Raw genomic sequence first — 22,335 nt, 5'->3', positions numbered from 1 at the left:
GTAATAAAACGACCGTAGAAAATCAGGCCTAAAATTGCGCACACTGTCAAAACTGTTGGCAAAGGAGCGCAGCGAAGATCCCAATTAAAAAAAAATGCAGACACACAGTCACTAAAAACAGTTTCTACATTAATATGATTTTTAAAGCAGCAGGTCAACTTGCCCCCGTGGTTAGGCTCCATTTATGCTGTTATTCTTTAAGAGCGTAATCCAAATGAGTAAGATCCACACAGTACTATCAGGGAACATGCGCAAACTTCTGCCAGCATCCCGACGCGCGGAACCCCCAAAAGGGTTATTTATGACTGCGGATCCACAAATCCTTCAACGCTATTTTCTCACAGAAATACGCCAAAGTTTACAAGTGGCGAGAGACTGCTGTGCTAGTGCACAACAAGCAGATTTCCAAAATGGCTTCCCGGGCGTAACAAAGCCAGAAGGATCGCTGCCGAGCTGATCCTCCCACTCCCAGACCCTCCATTGTCGGCCAGAGCGCACACTTTAAATCTATTGGAGGAAAAGCGGCGTTGCAACGGCATCTGCTGAGCCACTGCTCGGTGCTCCGTGCACTGACGGAGATCACGCTTTTGTTTCAACTAGAAATCCCTGCATGACACCTGCCGCTTAAAGGAAGCTCAATCCATTTATGACAGCGCTGCTGAGGCTCTCTTTGTAATAATTTTATAATATGAAATATCAAATAAGAAAAATAAGACTCGCTCATTTTCACTGACCTCCATATAAGTTATTGTTTAACATTTTATTACACCAGTTGTATTTTTTTTGCTCCATGTGAAGGGTGAAAGAGTGGAAATGAGCAGGTGACACAAAGGAGGGGGAAAGAAGAGCCAATCGTGTCGAGGCTGGTGAAGGAAGTGAGAAAATGCGGATCTTCACTATTATATTTAAAAGCACCAGACTTTTGAGAAGCCCCGTCTTTTTTTATGCACCATTAACAAACTTGTGGAGGAAAAGGGAAACGGTGGCACTTGCTGCTGTGCTGTTACTACAAACCCTCTAAAGTAGCATTACACCAAAGTTATTAAGGTGTTTTTGTGCATTCAGTCATGTTGAAACAGCACATGACTAATGCCAACACAAAAAAGTGTTAGTCAGTAAATGATTAAGTGCATAAAGTCACTGCTTATAACAGCCTGCATGTCTGCACGGGTTTCCTATTCAGGATATTTCACCCTGACTAAAAGAAAGAGTCAGTATGCTTGCATATCTGTAGCTGAATTTATCTAATCTATCTATCATTCACCCAAACCAATACTATCAAGTGAAAATCCACTGATAGCTTGCCTCATAGGCGTAATAAAGACAGTGAAGAAATGCATGAGGCTTGTAAATGTATGGAAGGAAATAAACTTATTAAAATATTCAGAACTAAACAAAATAACCCAACCACCCTTTCTACATGCAAAAATCAAAGATCAGCGATTTTTATTACTTTATTGAGCCTCATGAAGCTCAGTACTTCACAAGTCTCATACACTACAGAGTTAAAATGAAAGGGTGTGGTTCATTTTAGGTAAAAGAATAAGAGAAGTGAGAATATGGCAAGAAAACCAACAAATAATTTGTTAATAACAGAGACGTAAGCTTTGTCACTACCAATAAAGTCACTCACACTGCCAAATCAAACAATCCACTTTACAATCAAATCCGGATCATGAGTAATTACACTGCTAAGAACCTCGTTGAATTAAGCGTGTGACAAAGAAAGGAAATAAAAGACAGTAATTCACAGCAAAAGGGAAAGGTTACTGTAAGGGGGATTCCTACAAAGAGTCAGGTTTGCACGATATACACTGTAGGTTCTCAATTTGTATAAGACAAAAATCCCCCACTCCAAAACAAAAAACGACCAGGTGAAACCACATGAAAGAGCAGCAGACGACAGATCAGCCTTCTATAAAAGGACAGATTAGTAATATCACTACTTTACTAAGAAGTTTACTTGAGTTTATCATGTCAAATTTATGCTACATTGAACTTCTACACCATATTTCAGAGTGTAATGCTTTAGTTTTAGTCCAATTCTTGATGTTATACTACATGTTACGTAACCATTTATAATGGTTGGTAAATAAGTTTTACTCTCGTCAGAGCTGTTCAGAGCCATAGAATTTTGTGTGTCAACATGCCCTAGAATTATTATGTTTCTGAATGAAGCCAGCAAAGTTTCATATCATGTCCGATAGGAGTCTGAGTTAGATAGAAGAAAAAGTAGACATCATCTTCAAGGACCTCAAAAGCTAAATAATAACTGTGCAAAAAGAGGCGATTTTGCACGACAAGCACTTTTACTTTTGATTTTTTTAAACTACAGCCTACCTGTATAATGCATGTTTTGGAAGCTAGTGGCACTTATCATTCAACAGCATCGTCTTATCTCTGCAGACGATAAGCTGAAGGAGAAAGTTCCCACAGAGGCATTTCAGACACCTAAAATCTCTATCCCCATTCTGAACAGGCGTGCTTTAGAGAGGCGCCATCTGCTGGACAGTCTGCTGAACAGCGCCAGTGTATTCACCTCATAGGAGCTTTCGATACGATCTTATTGTAAGTTTTGGCCTAAAGGGCGACAGAAGGTGGGCTCAAAAACTAAACAGCAAGCCCATCCACTTCCGGTTTCATCATTAACTATTAATGATGAATTATTATTAACGTGCAAGCGCGTTTGAGATCAGGAGAGAGAGAAAAAAAAACCTTGTAGAAAATGTGAGTGCGGAGGACCCATGAGCAAGACAGAAGTGGCTGTCGCAAAAATAAAGGGGATTTCACACAAAAAAGACAAAACAAAGTCCGAGTGTGTGGCCACTTCCTACGAAAACGGAAGTGTACACTTGTCAAGTCTCTCGCTTCTTCACATGGACCCGCAACCTCTGCTAAAGGTTTATGGAAGTGTTGGTTAAACCACGCCTGCGTGAAATGCTCCTCGTTAGGCAGTTGGTCTGTGTTTAGTTCACGGACCAACTACCCACAATCACCATTACGGAATGAAAAGAAGAAGTTAGCCTCGCTTGGCCTGATGCCCACGTCTATTACAGAGTCAGTAGTGCTCGGAGGCGTCACTTACAGTGCATACATTATTTGTATTATTATTATTTTCCTTTTACGACTAAATATTTCCCACCAGTAAAATTCCGCACAACACGAAACACCAGAGGGATGCAACACGGAAGAAACCATTAAAAACAGCAAGTTTAATACTGGAGATCATCTGTGTAGCTTCCCATGACAGCTGAGGATAGCACGCCTAAAAGCAGCGCACATCATTAGCAGGGCAGACTGTACTCACAAGCTGAGAGTGACTGCGGGTTACTGACGGTAAACTCGTGGATGGTTGATTCATGCAGCCGGTTTATAGCTTCCACAGTTGTACCTTCACGTTCTCGAAAAGTGGACCCAGCTCTAACGTTCGCCTTTCCCGCACACGGTCACTTTTTCCGTTGCAGCACGCGCGTCACCACCGTCACTCCATATATGGTAAAAACGACCATATATGGGAGCCCACTCAACCGCCCATTGAATGATTTTCGATTTAAAACAGCGTCACGTAGTGGCCACGTGAGTGGATAAGAAAGGTAAAACTGTCACATAGCAGCAAAGATTTGCCCTGTTTAGTTTGCAGGAATTAGCTTGTCAAGCAACTTACTGAGTAACTTATTAACTAAATCGGTGCTTAATACTAACTTTTTCAAGGTGAACTGTTAGTGACACAGTTTGCAACTTTTACCAAAAAAGTACAACATATAACTTTTAAAAAATTGGACAATTTTTTTTCCATTAATGTTGTATGTGGTAAAAAGAAGCATTATTTTTAAATTTTTCTGAGGTTTTCTGTGGCTTTCTCGTTTCCTTCTGCCTAGCAGCACCATATTCAACATCATTTGTCCTGAATATGTCAGATATATCAGATCTGATATATACTGATATCTGATATATGCTGATATATCTGATATATCTCAGTGTGCAGTAGTTTTTTAATCAGACTGTGCAGTGCTCTATTCTCTGTCTTACTATTAACATTCAACCACTGCACTATGCAATATTCCATTTTGCTGCTATTAGGCATTTGAAAATAGCAAACTTTTGCATCATATACATATATATACCTTGTATAGTGTACATTTTTCACCATTGTTGTATTCCTGCTGTATTCATTTTGCTGCTATGATAATGTGAATTTCCCAACCATGAGACAAATACAGACTTATCTTATCTTTTATCCACCATTCCATCTCTGCACATGTCCAACCCAGCCTAACTTTGTCTGTTCTACCTGAGTCATCCCTTTGATATGTTCATTTCTAATCCTGTCTCTGTATGGAAAGACTTAAAATTTACATTTTCTATCAGTGTTGAAACTCATTTTTTAATAGAATTTAATTTACTGTTTTATGTTGTTGTAAAAAAAAAAATCCTAAAAACATGAATGGCAAATGAACAATGAACAAATGCACCCAACCCACACCCATTATTAAAAGTACTGTACCTCTTAATTCATCTTTTGTCATTTAATGATGCATGCATTTATCAAGCCTATGCTAAACTGTGTTCTTTACAGTCCCAAAGACCCCTATCCAGAGCAGAACTCAGACTCTGGGCATTATTTTTAGAAAATGAAAACCTGAAAAACAAGACACTTGTCACTTGTGGAATGGTGGTGATGTGATCCCATTGTCCCTAACATAACATGACAACATTTTATGAAAGGGAAGACAGCTGAGCCTGGGTGCAGTTGACTTGTTCTTGCCTGCTTCGTAGTGTGCAGATAGCTGCTACAGTGTTCACAGTTTACATGTTTGGTGTACAGTCACCATGAAAATTGCTATTTTTGTGCTGTTTGTGTGCCTCCTTCTTCCTGTGCAGCCTGAAGAGATAGATCGCTGTAAGTAAACACTACAGTCACCTTGGTTTCCTCAGTCATCAGATAATATGTAGTTCGGCTTCTGCTGGAGAGTGCCTCTGTTAACTGTTCTATTTTTAACAGACACCTACTGTGAGACTTGTTTAATAGTGGCACAAGGTATGTTGGAAAATAATTAATTTTGACTTAGAGCTGTTTTAATGGTTACTGACAACCCAGTAGCACATTCTGAACAAATGGGACAGCAAAGAATAAAAATTTTAAAAAAAGACAAAAGGAAAGGGGAAAGCAAGTCACAGTCTATAAATACCTTACAGAGCTTGAGAAATCCATCAAGGAAGCCCCATATAAGAGCAGAAAGACGGTGGTTAAAAACCTCATCAGTGGGGCGTTGTGTGAGAAGCCTCTGCCTCACAATCACCATGTCTCTAAGGATAAACTGACATCAGCCTGCAGACTCTTGTTAGGTAAGGTAAGATCAGACATGTCAAGTAATTTATCTTGTATTCAAAAGCTTATTCTGGATTTGCCATCCAGAGTCTCACCGTGACCAGTTCTATGAAGCTCTGGTGAACAAAGAGCCGAAGAATCTGGATATAGCTCTGTGTTATGAGCAGTCCAACTCATGTGTGGGGGTCAAGCGCCAGGCTTTTGAGGTAAGCTGCCAATGAGCGAGTAGCCAGTTGTGAAACGTGAACTTCATGTTTTTCAACTACACAAATTTGCTCTTAACATTTTGCTTTTGTGGCAGGATTCTAAAGGCACTTTTACTGAAAGTGACATTGATTCTTTACTTCGGGACAACAAGGAAAACGTTCGCTTTGCTCAACCCTTACATTCAGGTTCCCCTGTGCACACAGGAGAGGATCTCTGAGAACTGCAGCATCATTTACTGTTTACTACTGTAAATTCTGGACATCAGTAAAATAAATAAATCACTGAAAAAACCCCATAAACCATTATTCTAGTCCTTAAATTATACCTTATGCGGTGTTGACCTTTGCCTCATACAGCCTCTTATTTTAGACCAAGGTCTACAGACCCATTGGATATTACTAACCATTAAACCAACAACAATTTCTAATGCACTTCTTTCAGAAAATTCATAGAAAAAAGCAAAACTCCCCCCCAAAAAATATAAGTGGGACACAAAGGAAGACATAAGGATGTATTATTGCACTGTAAGCAATTTCCTCACAAGTGTGCAGACTCAATATCTTCTTCAGAAAAGTAGTCTTTCTTTTGGACACTAAAAATCCAGGCCAGGCAAATACAACCACAACAATAAAGACATTAACGACAAGAAAGTGCTGTAATAGTAAAAACAAAGCACAACTGTGAGCAAATCACACCCATGTTATATCAGCTGGATGTGTTCAGCAGAGTTACCTTGGGGTGGCTGTAACTCAGGTGGCTCAGGTAACCTACTAACCGGAAGGTTGGTGGTTCGATCCCGGTCTGCTCCATGCCAAATATCCTTGGGCAAGATACTAACCCCATGTCGCTCTCTGATGCATCCACTGGAGGTGTGAATGTTTGATATAAATCACTTAGAAACAGCATAGAAAAAAAGTGCTTGTGCAAATGGATGTGAATGTGTAAGTTGTATAAAGTGCTTTGAGTGCTCAGATAGAGTAAACAAGCGCTATATAAGAACCAGAACCTGGACACACGATATCTACAAAAGTGATACCCTGTACTTCTATCATGATGTTAGCAAGGTGTCTTCATGACTAAGAAGGTGTGACACATTGCTAAGGATGTGTCACCACTTACCCACCACTCAGGACTCCCAAAGTTGCATCGTACTTTTTTGTTGCTGACCGCCAATCTTTCTGTCCATGTTTGTAATCCTACTCAGTTTGTTCTTGTTAACTACAGATAGTGAAAAATACCATGCAATAAAGCACGAAGTTAGAATGCTCTCTGCAAAAGATCAATAAAAAAGAACCAGAATATGTCTGTCTCAAACTCCTCTTGAAGTATAATCATTGTAATCTATTTCTCTGTAATCCTGTCACAGTTTTTCTTCGGTCACTGTCCCTAAGTACTTGTATTCCTTTACATCCTCTGTACAGGATGTACAGAGGATGTACTGCCACCTGTTGATGTGCCTTCCTGCTAGCCCTAAAATCAGAAATAATTTCCTTTGCTTTCTTGGTGAAGAAAGAATACTAGCATTATACCAAACGAAAAACTCATTATTATGTTTTGTTTTACCACCTAAAAACGTCAGATGAATCAGTCCTGCATTCATTAGCATACACATCTGATGATTTTGCTGTTCACCTTTAGCTGTGACAACCTATGCACTGAACTTTGCAGTCTTACAATTTTTAATGCATATGTAAAATCCATTAAAATATTTTATTTAATGTGGTTCGGAGGACAGTGTATTCTGTGTAATACACACAACAGATCATCTTCTTGGCTCCCACCCCTTTTATATGCACATAATTGGATGTAAAATATGGGCAATTTGTTGTACACATTGCTAGAAGGCGCACCTGTTTTGTCACTTCATATTTAGTGCTTGTCTTGCAGAAGAGGGCGATTAAAATAGGACTTAAATCACATAAATTCATTCATAAAGTTTCAGACTAGAAAACACACAACACAATGTACAGTAAGGAGAGTGGTACATAAATTACATTATTTTTCCCCAAGATCATCCTGTTTTTTAATACTTGGCACATTAAGTAATTTGTCTAATCACTCATAACAATAAATAAATAAATTATATACATATATAAAAATCTAAATTGAGATTTGTTTAACACAGCAGAGAATAGCTGCAAGCAGATCATATTAATGATATTTATGTAGACTCATTTGCCAGGAACTCGTTATCCTCTTGAGCACTATTAACTCGAGGCTATGAGCAGAAAACAACATAGTAAAACAAAGAGCGTGTGATAAAATATCACTACTTGGCTACAGCCTAATTCTACTGCATTCATTGAGAAATGAAGGGGAAAAGAGGGCAGGTCGCATTGAGCTTATTGGAACGAGAGCCCCTTAGACTTACTCGGGGGATCAGATTGGAACGTGGCCCGCGTGCTGTTGCTAGGAGGCGCTGTTGGAGCCCGGAAGAGTTGAGCATAGTGATGAAGACGATCGAACCGAGATTGAGGAGAGAAACGTGAGGCTCACCGATAAAGCCTCCAGTTTGTGTTTCCCTGCGACATCTGTCCGTGTCTGACAGTCCCCGCTGGAAGACAGGAGGGCGATATTAGTGTTTCTCCACTGAGTAGGTAAGAATAAGCGGCGGGTATCCGCTGTCATTCTGCAGGGGGTATCTGCACTAAGACGTCTTTTTTAGCTTCCAAAGACAGCAAAACTGGATAATGCTTAAATATTAACATAAAAGCTGCTGAAATTAAGCTTTCTCTGTAATACTAGATACACAAAGAAAACGATCCCACCTCTGCTCTGCCGGATGGAAGAACAAGCGTGGATTGGCTACTGTAATTAGGCGGCTGAAGACCAGCAGCAGCAGCATCATTAGGACCTGCTGGTTGAATTCAAACCTGTCCGATAGATTAGATATGCTGCACAGAGCCAGTGACACTCACGCTTATTGCAAAGGCACATTGTTTTAACTGAATCCACACAGGAGCTGTCTGCTTGCGCAAACGCCCTACCTGTCTGTGAGTAGTCTGCAGACTGCTGTCATTTGCTGACAGACATTTCAGAAATAGAAATGGTATTGATCAGACACACGAGTCCCTTTCGCATTTCCACAAAACATGGAAACGGAAGACAGTCACCAGCACAGTATGACAGAAAGCAAAGGAATGGCAGGAATGTGATGAGTGTGATAAAATCACCGAGGACAGACAGACTGGCTATTGTTGTAGGTGATTTGTCACATTTACCCACATGGTTTCGTCTCGTCAGTCAAACCCCAGTGTAGTGCAGCCTCACACGGACCCTCCCTTTTAATCTCTCGTTCTCCATTTAATTTAACAGCTGGGCCACGAGGCTACATGGTGTGTGTGTCCTACTCAGAGTGTGGATGTGCGGGTGTCCAGAGATGGAAAGCTATGAGGAGTTCTGTCTGCGGAGTCTGGCCTTATTGCAGGAGGAGGGGAAATTCAAGAAGACTACATGCGAGCCATCATGTTCCCTGAAGGCTCGCTCTGTCATCCACTTCTATGGCAGAGCTGCGCTTTCGCCTCTGGTAAGGAAGAGATAGACAGGCTTGGGAGCCAGTGGCGGTCCTAGCCTGTTTGGCGCCCCGGGCGAACACTCCCTCTGCCCCCCCACACACACACACACATAAAACATATTAAGGATTATACATTAACATAAAACTGTTGTCGGAACCATACTGAATTTCGCCAGAGAAACACACACACACACACACACACACACACATATGAAGAGAGAGAGAGAGAGAGTATGGATTGTATGCAAACGGCTACCAAACAGCCATCATAATTCATCATACAATGAGAACAGGACAAATCAACAATTGACAATGATTAATTAATATTAAAGTCTGTAACATAATGTCTTGTTTGGAATTTAGTCTGTTACTGTTACTATTTTTACCATTTCTTATTGGAGCAACTGTAACCCACATTATTTCCTTAGGGATTAATAAAGTATGATTCTGATTGTTTCAGGATGATCTGCCATTATCCAATCACACATCTGCTTATGTGTATCTTTTGCTCGTTTCTCCTCCTCTTCTTTTCTCTTTTTCTAAACTAAGCACCTGATGGCTTTGAACTTTTCTTGTCCATCTTCCATTTTGCACTCCATCCTCCAACCCGAGGATCACCACAACATAACCTAACAGACCTACACCTTAGTTCACAGATTCACTTTGTCTAAGGTGTATTTCTGGGATTTCACACAACCCAGGATTCAAATCATGAATACATAATGGGCTTGGATTTACATTATTATGAATGAAATGTGCTCTATTTGGAAGCAGCCGCCCCCTCCCCTTTCGGCCGCGTTGTGTGTGAGACTTTAAATCATCAAACTGTAAATTATAAATTTTAAATTGTCATTGATCCCTTTACCCCGAGTTACCCCGAGTCCTAAAGTGTATATTTATTTTCTTACTCTTCTTATAGTTATTATTTGTTTACTTGCACTGCTGTAACTGGAGCCCCGTCGTCTCGCTCTCTATATACTCGACTGTATGTAGCGGAGATGACAATAAAGTTTACTTTGACTTCAGCAGCGGTAGGCGCACCGAGGGCTCTCGCGCTCACTTTTTTCGCGTATTGAATTTCGAAAAAACACCGGTGCAAATTATAAGTCTGTATCATGATGTCTGGTGTTTTCGTGTTTGTTGGTTTGTTTTTATTTTGTTTTATTTTGCGAGTTGATTATTAGATGCTGCTCCAGCCAGCCAGAGAATCCCCGCCACCCGCCCTCTCCTCGCTGTGCCGCAAGCAGCAGGTGCACCTCGCAAGCGGAGGGCGCCCTTACTCCCAGCAAATGGGCGATAGAAAACCGATCGGTGCCTATGCCATTCCCAATATGCGCTGGCTGATGTCGGGGCAGCATGAGTACAAGCAATTTTTTTTTTTTTTTTTTGCCGATGCCCGTGATGCCGCCCCCCACCACGATGCCGCCCCGGGCAACCGCCCGTGTCGCCCGTATCTAAAACCGCTACTGTTGGGAGCCCATGCTAAATGGATTACACAAGATGTAGATGCATGTAAGAGTTCACAGTTTAAAATGAATGAAACATCTCTTTGTGAGGAAATCTGATGAATGAATATATATATATATATATATATATATGAACTGCTTTATGACAACAGAGCTTCTCACAGGAGACGTTTTGGCTTGCCATAAAACTGTAAAATGCACTCCATTTAGGTAAGCTTGCTCGTGCATCCATTGCATTTACTGCTAAGACAAGGCAAAGCCTCTGCTGTGTGAACAGCCTGTTAGGTCAGCAGCTGGCAAAGGGAAACAGTGGGAAAGTGGAACATTAGGGCTGTTTGATGTTTGTCAGAAAAATCCATTTGCTTGTGATTGCTGACTAAATAAGTTTGCAGGAAGAGTCCAGCATCAGTCTCTCTTCCATCCAGAAGAAGATACACAAAATATACTGGAAGAAGGCTGAATTCTTCCAGTATATTTCTCATCTGTAATAACATTTTTAGGTACAAAATGAAAAACTGTGCCTCTTTTAGCTGAATAAACATGCGTATTTTTGAAAATTAAATGCTGAAAAACAAACAACAAAAGCCGCAACTGCATGTATTTTCATTTTCCAGCTGAATGCAGAGCAGCGGAGCGAGATGTGTGGCTACAGACAGAGGGCGGTCCAACTGGAAGTGGACAGACAGAACCAGCAGAGGAGCAAGCTTTTGGCCAGGATTCAGGGCATTCTGGATCAGGCTCAGGTCAGTTGCACACTATGGTCACAGGTCTGGGTGTCATCTGGTAGGGTGAGAGGCCTACTTAGAATAAGATCAAAACATTCTTTGTGAGTACAAACCCAGTTCTTACACTTTGTCCAATGTAAATGAAGGTCTACCATTTTAAGCAAAAAAAGAGATTATTTTGATTTTGATGGCAATGACAAAATCAAAAACTGTGAGAGGGCCATGTTTACCACTCTGTAATGTTGTATTATACGCATCATGCATATTGTCTTGCTAAAATATGTAAGACCGTCCCGAAAAATACATAGTTAGATAGGAGTGTGTGTTGCTTTAAGAACTGGATACATCATGAGAGATGCAGGCTTGTGAACTGAGCACTGATAACAAGCCAGATGGTCCCTTGCCTCTTTAGTCCAGGTGTGGTGTCCATGTTTTCCAAGAAAAATTTCAATATGTCTGACCACAGAATTGTTTTCCACTTTGCCTCAGTCTATTTTAAATGACCATGCCCATATAAAGCTTCTTCTTTGCATACAAGAACTTTAACCTGCTTTTCTGAAAACCTTCCTCTAAACCTTTTAATGTTATTAGTTGTTACTGACCAGTGAGCCTAATTAGTTGTAAACTGTTTCTCCTTCTTTCCTCCTTCTGTTTAGCACCACTCACTTTTCCAGCCTTTGGTCCCATGTCCCACCTTTTTTTAGGTGTGGTGCTGCTATCAAATTCAAATTGAGCTAATATTTTTGATGAAATAGTAAAATATCTGAATATCTGAAAATCATTGCATTTTGTTTTATTTACCTTTTACCCATCATTCCAACTTTCATGGAATTGGGGTTGTATAATGTTATGTAGGCAAAGTGCTGGACTCTCGTGCTAATATTATTATGCTGACATCGTGTCCTGCTTTTAGTTTGGGGGCTTTTGACCTATAGTATATATTAAATAGGTTTGTGTGCCAGTCCCATGATGGAGCACATAAAGTGAATTACAGTCTGTCCTACTGTCTCTGGTGACATACTCAGAGTTGAATACAGGTTATCTGGCCTAGCATTTTCCCCAGTGTGCCGTGCTATTTTTTACCTGATGACGTGTTTTCATAACAGCTCGAGATTCAAAGCGGTATTGTTCATTTGCTCAGTGTCAGATTTGCTCTACTTTCGTAATTCCCAGTCTTTGAACAAATGTGATCTAAAGATTTTGTCTGTTATCATTCACAATGGAACACCAAAACTCAAGCATGTAATCACATTTTCATTAAAAAACTAACATCAACAAATAAGCTAATTATTTACAGACCATAATTATGACTTGATTTGCCTGTATGCTGCTGTTACATGTGCTTTGGTGAAATCCTTTGGTGAAATACTGCTTTTTATCTTTCACAGGTGCTTAAAGTACCAGATGAAGAGGTTGACAAGTTGCCAGTTTCTAAATCTGCAACAGTCAACGGCTACACTCTGGTCACTGACTCGCCTGGGCTCCCCAAAGATGCTGGATTTGGGGTTCAGACAAATAGTCATTGTGCCGCTCCATGCTCTGAGATTCCCGTGCTTAATGGTTATAAGGCAGCGGAGGAAGTGAAGGTGGATGCCCAAGAGAAGAGTGAGGAGGAGGAGGAAGAGGAGGAGGAAGAGGACATTAGTTTGGACAGCCTTCTTAAGAGATCAAGGGAGTATGTGAAGAAAGAGCAGAGTCAGCAGGGATCAAAAGCTGTCCGCGCAATGACCCAGTCTCCCCCACCTGAGACTGACTCTGTCAGTGAAGAGAAGAGCTGCAGCCCTGTGACGGACACAGGCATTCAGTTTGGATTCAGTCTGCACCACAGCCCTGTCGGCCCGCCTCAAATCCAGCATCAAGTACTGCGTGACTCTAGTCCTCAAAAGTCCATCTGCCTCTCACCTAGTCTACCAGAACCATTTTCTTGTCTCCCCAATCCAGAGACCAGCATAAGTCCTCGTCCACAGAGACGCAAACCACGCCCAGTTTCCACAGGCAACATCCATTTTTCATTTCCTATCGGCCCAGCAGACCTTATCGCTCGAAGCCCAGGACGGTCAGAGGAAGCCATTGGTGTGGCAGACTGGGGAGATGCTTCAACGTCCCCATCTCACTGGAGCTCAGTGGGAATAGAGGGCATCAGCCAGAGTGGCATTCGTCGATCCAGCCACTGTGGAACCAGTCCAGTGAAGGAGAACTGTAACCCTGTCAGTGCCTCGGTGCCCAGCTCAATGGGCGATCACCTGGCTGCAGGTTTTCGCCGGCGCTGCCACACTATGGACAGCCAGCTGCATACCTACCATTCTGGAGCGGGGCGCATAGACCGCAGCCAGGAACGCCTCCCTCGCTTCATGGCAGGAGTTACACTGTTTGCTCCCAGTCGGCGCACATCTGCAGCCCCTTTAAACCAGTCGTATGATGTAGAGAATCCTTCACTGCCTCTGCTGAGGCCCTGTGTGACTCCTGCAGACGAGTCTCCAGGGCCAAACAATGGCAGGAAAACACCGACTGTCATCAGACATGCAGCTGAAGCACAGGCCCGCAAGACAGGTGAGTGCCTTTGATGTAAGCTATTAATTTTTTTTATGTTTACAACTGTGTAACTCCCACTGAGATTTCTACATATTTTATGTTAAGTGAGTAAAACTCTGACATGGTAAAAGATAAATGATTTATTTGTATGCATTTGTGCTTATTAACAGATGATACCCAGTGGCGAGCGCAGGCTCTGGAGGACATGCAAAGACGTCTTGAGAAGGAGCATGCTTTGCAGATGTCTCTGCTCCTCGCCGAGCAGGAGAAAGAGCAACAGCGCCTCCACCTGGTCAGCACATGGAATACATCAGTAATCATTTTATATAGAAGTAGAGCAGAAAAAGTGTTTTTTTTAAATGACCATGAAAAGCTACACCAAAACCTAATATGTTTAACTACAATGCCAAATATTTTATTTTGCTTTCTTTGTGTGTGTGTGTTTGTACATCTGAGTTTTATATGCCTTTTTAAAAAGATTGTGAGCATTAGTGAAATACAAATAATGTTGTGTGCGGCGTGTTTAGGAGCTTGAGGAGACAGAGAGAAGGCTGAAGGAGCAGGGGTCTGTGCGCCCTCTAAGTGTGGATGCTTGTGGCTGGAATCGTAGGTCTGCGAGTGACTGCCGTCCTATCATGAGCCCCTCGTGCCCGGGACTAAGTCCTGTCCACACACCATCAGAACGATCACCTGGACACAGTATAGGTATCGTTTTAATAAACTACTATGTTCAAGATTGTAAAAAGTGTTTACAAAAGATACATGAGTGTCATGGTTCACTGACTCGAGACAAATATTTAGGTTTTGTTCCTTTTATAACTTTCTTTTTCTGCTGCTCTTTTTGGAAGCCCCAAATGTAATACTGAACACTTCATTTCATATTCTAAGCTATATGAGTCGCCTTTCATATAAACAAACAAATGGTATTTTATTTTTGTATTTTATTTTATTCTTTTGTTGACATTTAACCATTACATTTTCAGTGGAACTGGAACAGAGCTATCTGATGTTAAACTCCAACAAAACGCTTGATATGGAAGACTTTCATATTTTTCTGAATACCTTTTATAATTTTTCTTTATGTCATTTTCTTTTAAAATTGTGGAGAGAATTGTATATATCGGACAAATTAATATACATAAAATGTTTTGATCCGTGGTCCACAAGCAATTCCAGACTATTCTTCAGATCTTAAAATGATTTGAATGGAGGGTTACTACCATAGGCTACCAGAAAAAATGGTGGTGAAATGACCTTTTAAATGAACCAGAGCTGTCCCTTAATGATATACAAGACAGTGTGAGACATTTTTTTTTTTTTTTATTAATATAAGGATGGTGTCTTCCTCACTAAACTGGAAGTGCATTTTGTTGTTTGTTTTTCATACAAACAGCATTTCACACATCAGCACAAATATAGCTTAGAGGTGATATCAACTTATGAAGTCAGGGAGTAGGGAAACAGATCAGACACACTGACTAGTCGCTGAAGAACAACAGTGATTACTTTTTAATGTTTCGATCATTGTTATTGTCTGTTATTTGCCTTCTAAATTCTGTGTCCTATAATATTAGTAAAAAATAAAATGTTAGTGTTTGTTGATGGAATATGCTACAATATGCTAATATTCTAAAATATCTGCTGTTTCTTTCTCCAGGTTTGCCCAGTCCTGTCCCTTCTAGTGCATCCTCTCCATGTCTTCAGCCTCCTCTTTATCTGTGGGGTTCCACGTGGGGGGCGAACAAACCTCGGCCGAGGCAAAGTCTGGTGTGTAAACACTGCAAAACAGGAATAGCATTTGCAGCCAAATCCAAACTTCAGCATACTGACTGAGCTCATTAAACCTTTAAGTACATGTAGGATATATATTGTAAAGTGTATATAATAAGTGTATATAAATCTGATGTATATTGTATGTACCATTTCTTTGACTCTGTTACATCCATAACGCTGTGAATTGTTGTAAGTCTCCAAAGCAAAGACCAAATAGAAGCTAAAAGTCTTCTTGGTATGCAGTCTTGTGGCCACCTTTTATTATAATTGAGTCTATTTCTTGTCCATTAAATCAGAAAATGTGTATGTATGTGCAGACTGATATAATTTATCTTAATATCTCACATTTTCTCCATGTTCTTCTTTACATTCTCCCAGGTTCTGACAGCAGATCAGCAGAAAGCATTTTGCAGAATTGGTGCTATCACTCGCGGCTTCCTCACACGCAGACTGCTTAAAACAGAGAAAGTCAAACACCTCTGCCAAACCATCATGGTGAGTTCAGTTTCATGCCTTCATACACAATAAAAGGGTTATATGAGTGTAAGAAAGTTTCATTTTAGATTATGACGTTAGTGACTGGTTGTGTCTAACTGTGCACTCTCTCTCTGTATTTATATGTGTGCCTTAAGGATACGCAGGAGTTCATCCGTTCATTTCAAACTGAAGCTCTACAGAAGAGAAGCACCTACACAGCACAAGATCTCGCCCTGCAGGAGAGAGTTAGAGCCCAGGTATGACTGTGTACTAACCATCTAAGGCCAGCAGAGGGCCATCTTTATTCATGTTTCTCCTTGTTTGTTGTTCCCTCAGTTACGTGCAGCCCTGTATGACATCCATGACATCTTCTTTGAAATGCCTTTGGAGGATCGCTTAGCATTACTGCAGCAGGACAGAGAGCTCCGTGTGGAGAGGAAGCTACGAGACATGGTAACATGAACACAGCCCAGTAAATCAAGTATCCAGATTTAATCAAGAGAAGGTGACCGTTATTGTCACTGAGAATATCCCTCTGTTCTTCTAGAGCCTATAAACTAAGCTTTAGTTTGTTCAAACACTGGAGAAAGTTTTATGAAGCCATGCATTCTGTGTCTGGGAAGGTTAATCCAGACACTCGTGGCTTATCTTGTTGTTATTAATGCATTGTTTGTAATATAGCACCTTCTCAAAAAAGCAATGATTAATATATCATTTTAAGAAATTGGTTTGTGACTATCTTTGACTTTTTCAGTATTCTTTGTTTTTTTTTTATAAACTATAAACTACATTCACTCCTATAGGAGAAAGCCAAGTGCCCCAAAGAGAGAGTGGCTCTTTCTGCTGCCACACAGAGGTCTCTGGACAGGAAAAAGAAGTAAGACAAGAAATGAAAACACGTGTTTTACGTTCATGCTGTTGAGATCCAGTGATCAGTGGTGTATTTGGACTTCTTTAGGGTTGGTGAATCTCCAGCACAGACTAGGAAGATGCAGCAGAAGCCAAAAAGCCCCACTACCAACAGGTGTGAGACACATCTGTGGGATTTTATTATTTTTTAATTCATTTTGTTTCTCCCTCGATGTAATTACTAGATTTTTGTCCTTAGACGTTGTTTAGATAAATTCATTATTCCTTTCCTAGAGTCTTGAAGCCAAGCCAAGGACAAAATGCCTCTGTCCCAGGACAGCTTAACCGTCAGGGGTGAGTCTGTACTGGTACAGATTGTAAAACGCTTTTTATAAAACACCAATTGGCTGAATCGCATATATCTTCAGGCACACCCTGCTTTTGACGTATTTAAAGTCATCACAGTGTGACTTTTTTCTCTTAGGAGCTGGTACAGAAAGACCCCAGAGGAGAGGGTGAAGCGCACGGAGAACCTGAAGAAGCAACACTCGCTGGGCTAAAGCATGACACAACATGCCCTGACCTGTGAACTTGAATATTTAGTCTTTTAATACAAACCTTGTACCACTGAACTTTAGTCAGCGCTGCTAACCACATGATTGTCCTTCAGTTAGCTTTGGAAATTCACATGAATGTATTCACAGACAAAAACACGATCACAGCGCTGTTGGTTTCTGTTGGTCACTGTTGGTCACTGTTGCTACTCGCCGAAATAATTAGTTTCAACAGCTGATTGTTATGATGAAGGAAAGAATAAGTAGCTGTAGTTAAATGTAGGCCACAAGAAGCTAAATTCAAAACACGTAAAAACATTTCTGTGCCTAAGTACTCTGCCTTTGTTGTCTGTCATGTTTTAGCATGTATATATTTAATATCAAGTGCTTATAGCTGTAAGTTGCACACAGACAGTCACATAATGTAGTTGTCCTGAAAATACAATATTTTAATGTTTATGATTTGTTCCTTCAAGGGCTTTGATTACCAATTCGTGCACTGTTTCGTTCTTTATGCTAAGTGTACTATAAAATGTATAGTACTCTGAGTCTGACTGAGTCGTATCAGGGTGTTTTAGTATTTGGTTTAAATGCCTAATGAAAAGGAAAAAAGATAAATATCTCGGTTTACACTCTGGCATGCTGTTACGTTAATGTAGCTTCACATGACCACAGATGCACAGCAGGCATTCAGTGTGGACTTTGTTTCAGAAATGACTGAAGACCGAGAAACAATATAAGACATTTTAATAAAATAGTATTTCTGAAATATTGTGTGAACTGTTGCGTTCACTGCAGCACCACGCTGACTTCATATTTGTGCACTTGTAGCATTCAGTACTGATGTTTTTCTCCCACATTGCTGTGTGTGTCTTTTAAAGGATGGTTTATTTCATTTAAAATGTCAGATTGTTTTTTTTCTTCAATGTCCAGAATAAAATCTGAAATTATTTAAATTTTCATGGAATTTAATTCACGATACAGTTAAATTATAACCTAGCTAAACTAACCTAACTCTAACTTAGGCATAAGTTTTTGACATGAGTTTCTTTTCTGTTCTTTGCTTTACTGATGTTTTATGGCCCAGTAAATATGTTCATCATGGTTCCAAACCAGGATCCTACTTAGATATTTAATTCTGGCCTATGATAAGGTAATAAAGCCACATATGAACAGTGGTTATGTTTATTTTTCAAAAATCTCAAAAAATCATTTACTGTATTTACACATCCTTTTTTTTGAGGAAATTGACTATTTTTTTAATCTACTCTGAATAGCAGCACAAATCCAGAGTGAAGAAGGAGACCAAACAGATTTTTCCAAGCATATTTACAGCAATAAGACTTTAATTATAATAATTTTTATGTAGCAGGATACAAACATTCTTGAGCAAATCAATTTGTATTATATTCAACAGACTTGCACACATTGCAACATTAAACAGAATAAGTCTCATCAACCATTACACAATAAAATGAGGTAATATGAAGCTTTATGATCCATTTTCTCAGTAATAGTAATCTGTGTCAGGATGCAGCTAAACCATATTCATCCAGTTGGCCTGGATTTTTAGCCTACATGCAAAAAATGTTTTTATGTCACAATAATATGCATTTCATTTCGAAAAGAGGCACAACTGCTATATATTATAAATACATGGTGAATACAAAGTTAAAAAAAGGCAAGCTTGTGGCTGTTTACAAATAATTGCATAATCTACGTCTGTCTCCTCTATATATAAAAAATACGCATATAGTAATGAGTGATATAATCCTACATTGCACTGACTACATTGTGTCCGCACTGTCACACCAAAAGAAAACGTAAGCCACAGATCTCGCACACATTTGAACAAAATGGCTCCAAACTGCTTTAAAAAAGTTAAATATCTGTCATTTTTCTAAGATTGTGCAAGAAATTTTGTTTTTCATTTTTTCTACTGTCGTCAACATAAATAAAGGTTTTTAGTTTCCTGTAGTTAAAACAGCCATTTGCCATGACATACAAGACAGACAGCGACATAGCTGTCCTGGAACTAGAATACCTCTCATATGAGTTTGGTAAAGACACCAGCCGACCATCCACATATATGCATTTACACCTACCATCTTTCAAGAAGAAAGCTTGGAGTTTTCACTTCCACAAAGATATTCTGTGATGCACTGTCAGGAATTATCTAGTTGCCCTCTGCATCATCTATCAATCCATCCGTCCGTCCGTCCCTCCATCCATCTTTTTTCACTTATGCGGGGCCGGGTCGTGGGGTCAGCAGCCCAAGCAGAGAAGCCCAGACCTCCCTCTCCCCAGCCACCTCCTCCAGCTTGTCTGTGGTAAGACCAAGGCGTACCCAGGCTAGCCAAGAGATACAATCTCTCCAGCGTGTCCTGGATCTGCCCCGGGGCCTCCTCCTGGTGGGACATGCCCAGAACACCTCACCCAGGAGGCATCCTTGTGAGATGCCCGAACCACATCATCTGGCTCCTTTCGAGGTGAAGGAGCAGTGGCTCTACTCTGAGCCCCTGGGAGAGGCCAGCCACCCTTCGAGGAAGCTTATTTCCGCCTCTGGTATCCACAATCTCGTTCTTTCAGTCATAACCCACAGCTTGTGACCATAGGTGAGGGTAGGGACATGGATCGACCGTTTGAGAGAAATTGAGAACTTCGCTTTTACACTTAGGAATAAAATTATTAAATAAAGCTGTTATTGTGATTCTTATATACACATTGCAATTCTGCTCATTAATTTGTTGGCACTCTGTGTAATGAGGGTCAAAAGCATCAATTCAGTGCTATGATTGAATTGAATTATTGAGACTGACATAAAGAGCTGTAGAGGGATTTGCAAACATGCAAAAATTCTGGGTCAAGGGAGTCTGAAGAGAATGACTTAGATAATAAGGAGAATCAATAGGCAGCGAATTGCCAGCTAATATTAATACAGCAAGGCTAGGGAGCGAGGTGTTTTTCTTTCTCTATTTTTTTTCTAGGAAAAGGAGCAGATGTAGACAAGGTCAGATGTGGATAGAGTGGGGGAGAAGATCCACTCGGGAGACAGCAGAACCGGACATGCCGTTTCCCAGAAGAAGTAGTCATAATAACACTTGTTTTGTTGTGGTATAAAATTGTAATACCTGCTTACAGGGTCATCATTTTTGTGAAGCAGGCCTCTGATTCACATCTAGGCCTAGCGTGCTGTAACTTCAAGTGCTGAAATGAATTTAATCTTTTAAAAGACCGTTTCTCTTTCTTTAAGGAAGCACAGGAGAAAGACTAACACCAAAACACTCAGCTCTCTCTTCACCAAGATGGATCGGTACAGCTTCTGCATCACTGCAGCCGCAGCACCAATCCGTCTGTCAGTCTCCCGCTCCCCTCTCCTATCACTCACAAACAAGACCCCGAGATACTTAAATTCCTCCACTTGGGCCAAGAACTCGTCCCTGACCTGGAGTGGGCACTCCACCCTTTTCCAGCTGAGGACCATGGCCTCAGATTTGGAGGTGCTGCTTCTTATTCCCACCACTTCACACTCAGCTGCAAACTGTTCCAGTGTGAGCTGGAGGCCATCACTTGATGAAGCCAACAGAACCACATCATCTGCAAAAAGCAGAGATGAGGTTCTGAGACCACCCAAGTGAAAGCCTTCCATCACTTGGCTACGACTAGAAATTCTGTCCATAAAAATTCCGAACAGAATCGGTGACAAAGGGCAGCCCTCGTGGAGTCCCTCATCCACCGGAAACGAGTCTGACTTATTCCTGGCTATGTGGACCAAGCTCTTGCAACAGTTCTACAGTATAAAGATCGAATGGCTCGTAGCAATGGGCCAAACACCCCATACTCCCGAAGCACCTCCCACAGGACACTCTGAGGGACATAGTCGAATGCCTTCTCCAGGTCCACAAAACACATGTAGACTGGTTGGGCAAACTCCCATGCATCCTCAAATATCATTACTCGGATAATTCTGTTAATTTATGTTGATTTGAAGAAACTTTTTTTAAAGTTTCCAGCAACATTGTGTGATGAAATAGTGCAAAGAGTATCTCAGTTATCATTGTTTTTGACGGAAATATTTAAAAATAATTTAAAATAACAGTTGTGTCATCTTTGGAGATGCTTTACACAACAAGTAAACTGGAGTTTATTTTGTTGATGATGTAGTTATCATCTGCCTTAGACTGGCCTCTCGCCCAATGGTAGCTGGTATAGGTTTCTGAAACCCTTGATAAAGATAAGCGTAAGAGGATGGACATAGTTATCATTAAGTGATTAGGCCTGTGGTAAAAAAGGCTGCTTCCCTGATAGACAGAAGAACTCGCGATGAAGTGAAAAGCCTACTTACTCTAAAGTGAGAGGCCATTCCTGTCTGAAAGGTTTACATGATAAATCTTAAGGGTCAAGAGATTTCTCCAAATATTTTTACCTCCCTCAACTGTTCATCCATGTTTAACCACAAAAAGACTCCAACTCAAATAAGCAATGTTTTCATGTAAAAAAATAAGTAATTGTCACAAAAACAAGAGGCTAATCTGAGACTATGTAAAACATCATAAATAAAATATAATAAGGACAAAAATAAAATAATGATATACAGAAAATGTCTTTAGTTTTAGATTGTAGAATAATTTTTGTGTAGTGTTTAAAACTACAGTAGTGTGAAAACGTATTTCTCCCCTACCTGATTTATTTTTTCTTGTATGTTTGTCACACTTTAATGTTTTAAATCCTCAAACAGGGCATTTAGGAAGGAACGCTGGTTTGAATGGGGAGTCGAGGAGGGCATTTATGTGAAAAGAGAAAGATCATCTCTGAATCAAGGAGGGGGCCTAAGGGTACATCTTTCGCCATCTTGCAATGCTGTGATTGTAGATATTCCCAAACTCTGTGATTGGTACTCATGGCAATT

General features: G+C 40.5%; 2 protein-coding genes across 4 annotated transcripts in view; one reads left to right on the top strand and one right to left on the bottom strand.

The window, feature by feature from the left end:
* sun1 (Sad1 and UNC84 domain containing 1) overlaps positions 1-3,468 on the bottom strand; it is a 28,821-nt gene extending 25,353 nt beyond the window's left edge. The window contains exon 1 of one of the 3 annotated variants that reach the window (XM_039610998.1): positions 3,308-3,468. The gene's annotated coding sequence lies outside the window, so the exon portion shown is untranslated. Of the gene's footprint in view, positions 1-163; positions 481-3,307 lie in introns of those variants that run through there. The other 2 variants (XM_039610999.1, XM_039610997.1) reach the window with 2 other exon arrangements.
* A 4,504-nt stretch (positions 3,469-7,972) lies between these two features.
* Positions 7,973-18,195, top strand: LOC116336519 (centriolar coiled-coil protein of 110 kDa-like). The gene is made up of 14 exons (XM_031760425.2): positions 7,973-8,133; positions 8,852-9,062; positions 11,131-11,259; positions 12,630-13,791; positions 13,944-14,065; positions 14,301-14,478; positions 15,431-15,540; positions 15,925-16,041; positions 16,179-16,280; positions 16,360-16,476; positions 16,827-16,900; positions 16,982-17,047; positions 17,167-17,226; positions 17,357-18,195. Exons 2-14 carry the CDS (start codon positions 8,898-8,900, stop codon positions 17,430-17,432), a joined length of 2,478 nt encoding a protein of 825 aa, XP_031616285.1. The 5' UTR covers positions 7,973-8,133; positions 8,852-8,897; the 3' UTR covers positions 17,433-18,195.
* The last annotated feature ends 4,140 nt before the right edge of the window (positions 18,196-22,335 follow it).

This window comes from Oreochromis aureus, linkage group 4 (genome assembly GCF_013358895.1).
Source record: "Oreochromis aureus strain Israel breed Guangdong linkage group 4, ZZ_aureus, whole genome shotgun sequence".
In the NCBI taxonomy this organism is placed as follows: Eukaryota; Metazoa; Chordata; class Actinopteri; order Cichliformes; family Cichlidae; genus Oreochromis; species Oreochromis aureus.
The sequence above is the reverse complement of the archived record's forward strand: the minus strand, read 5'-3'. Positions and strand labels throughout refer to the sequence as shown.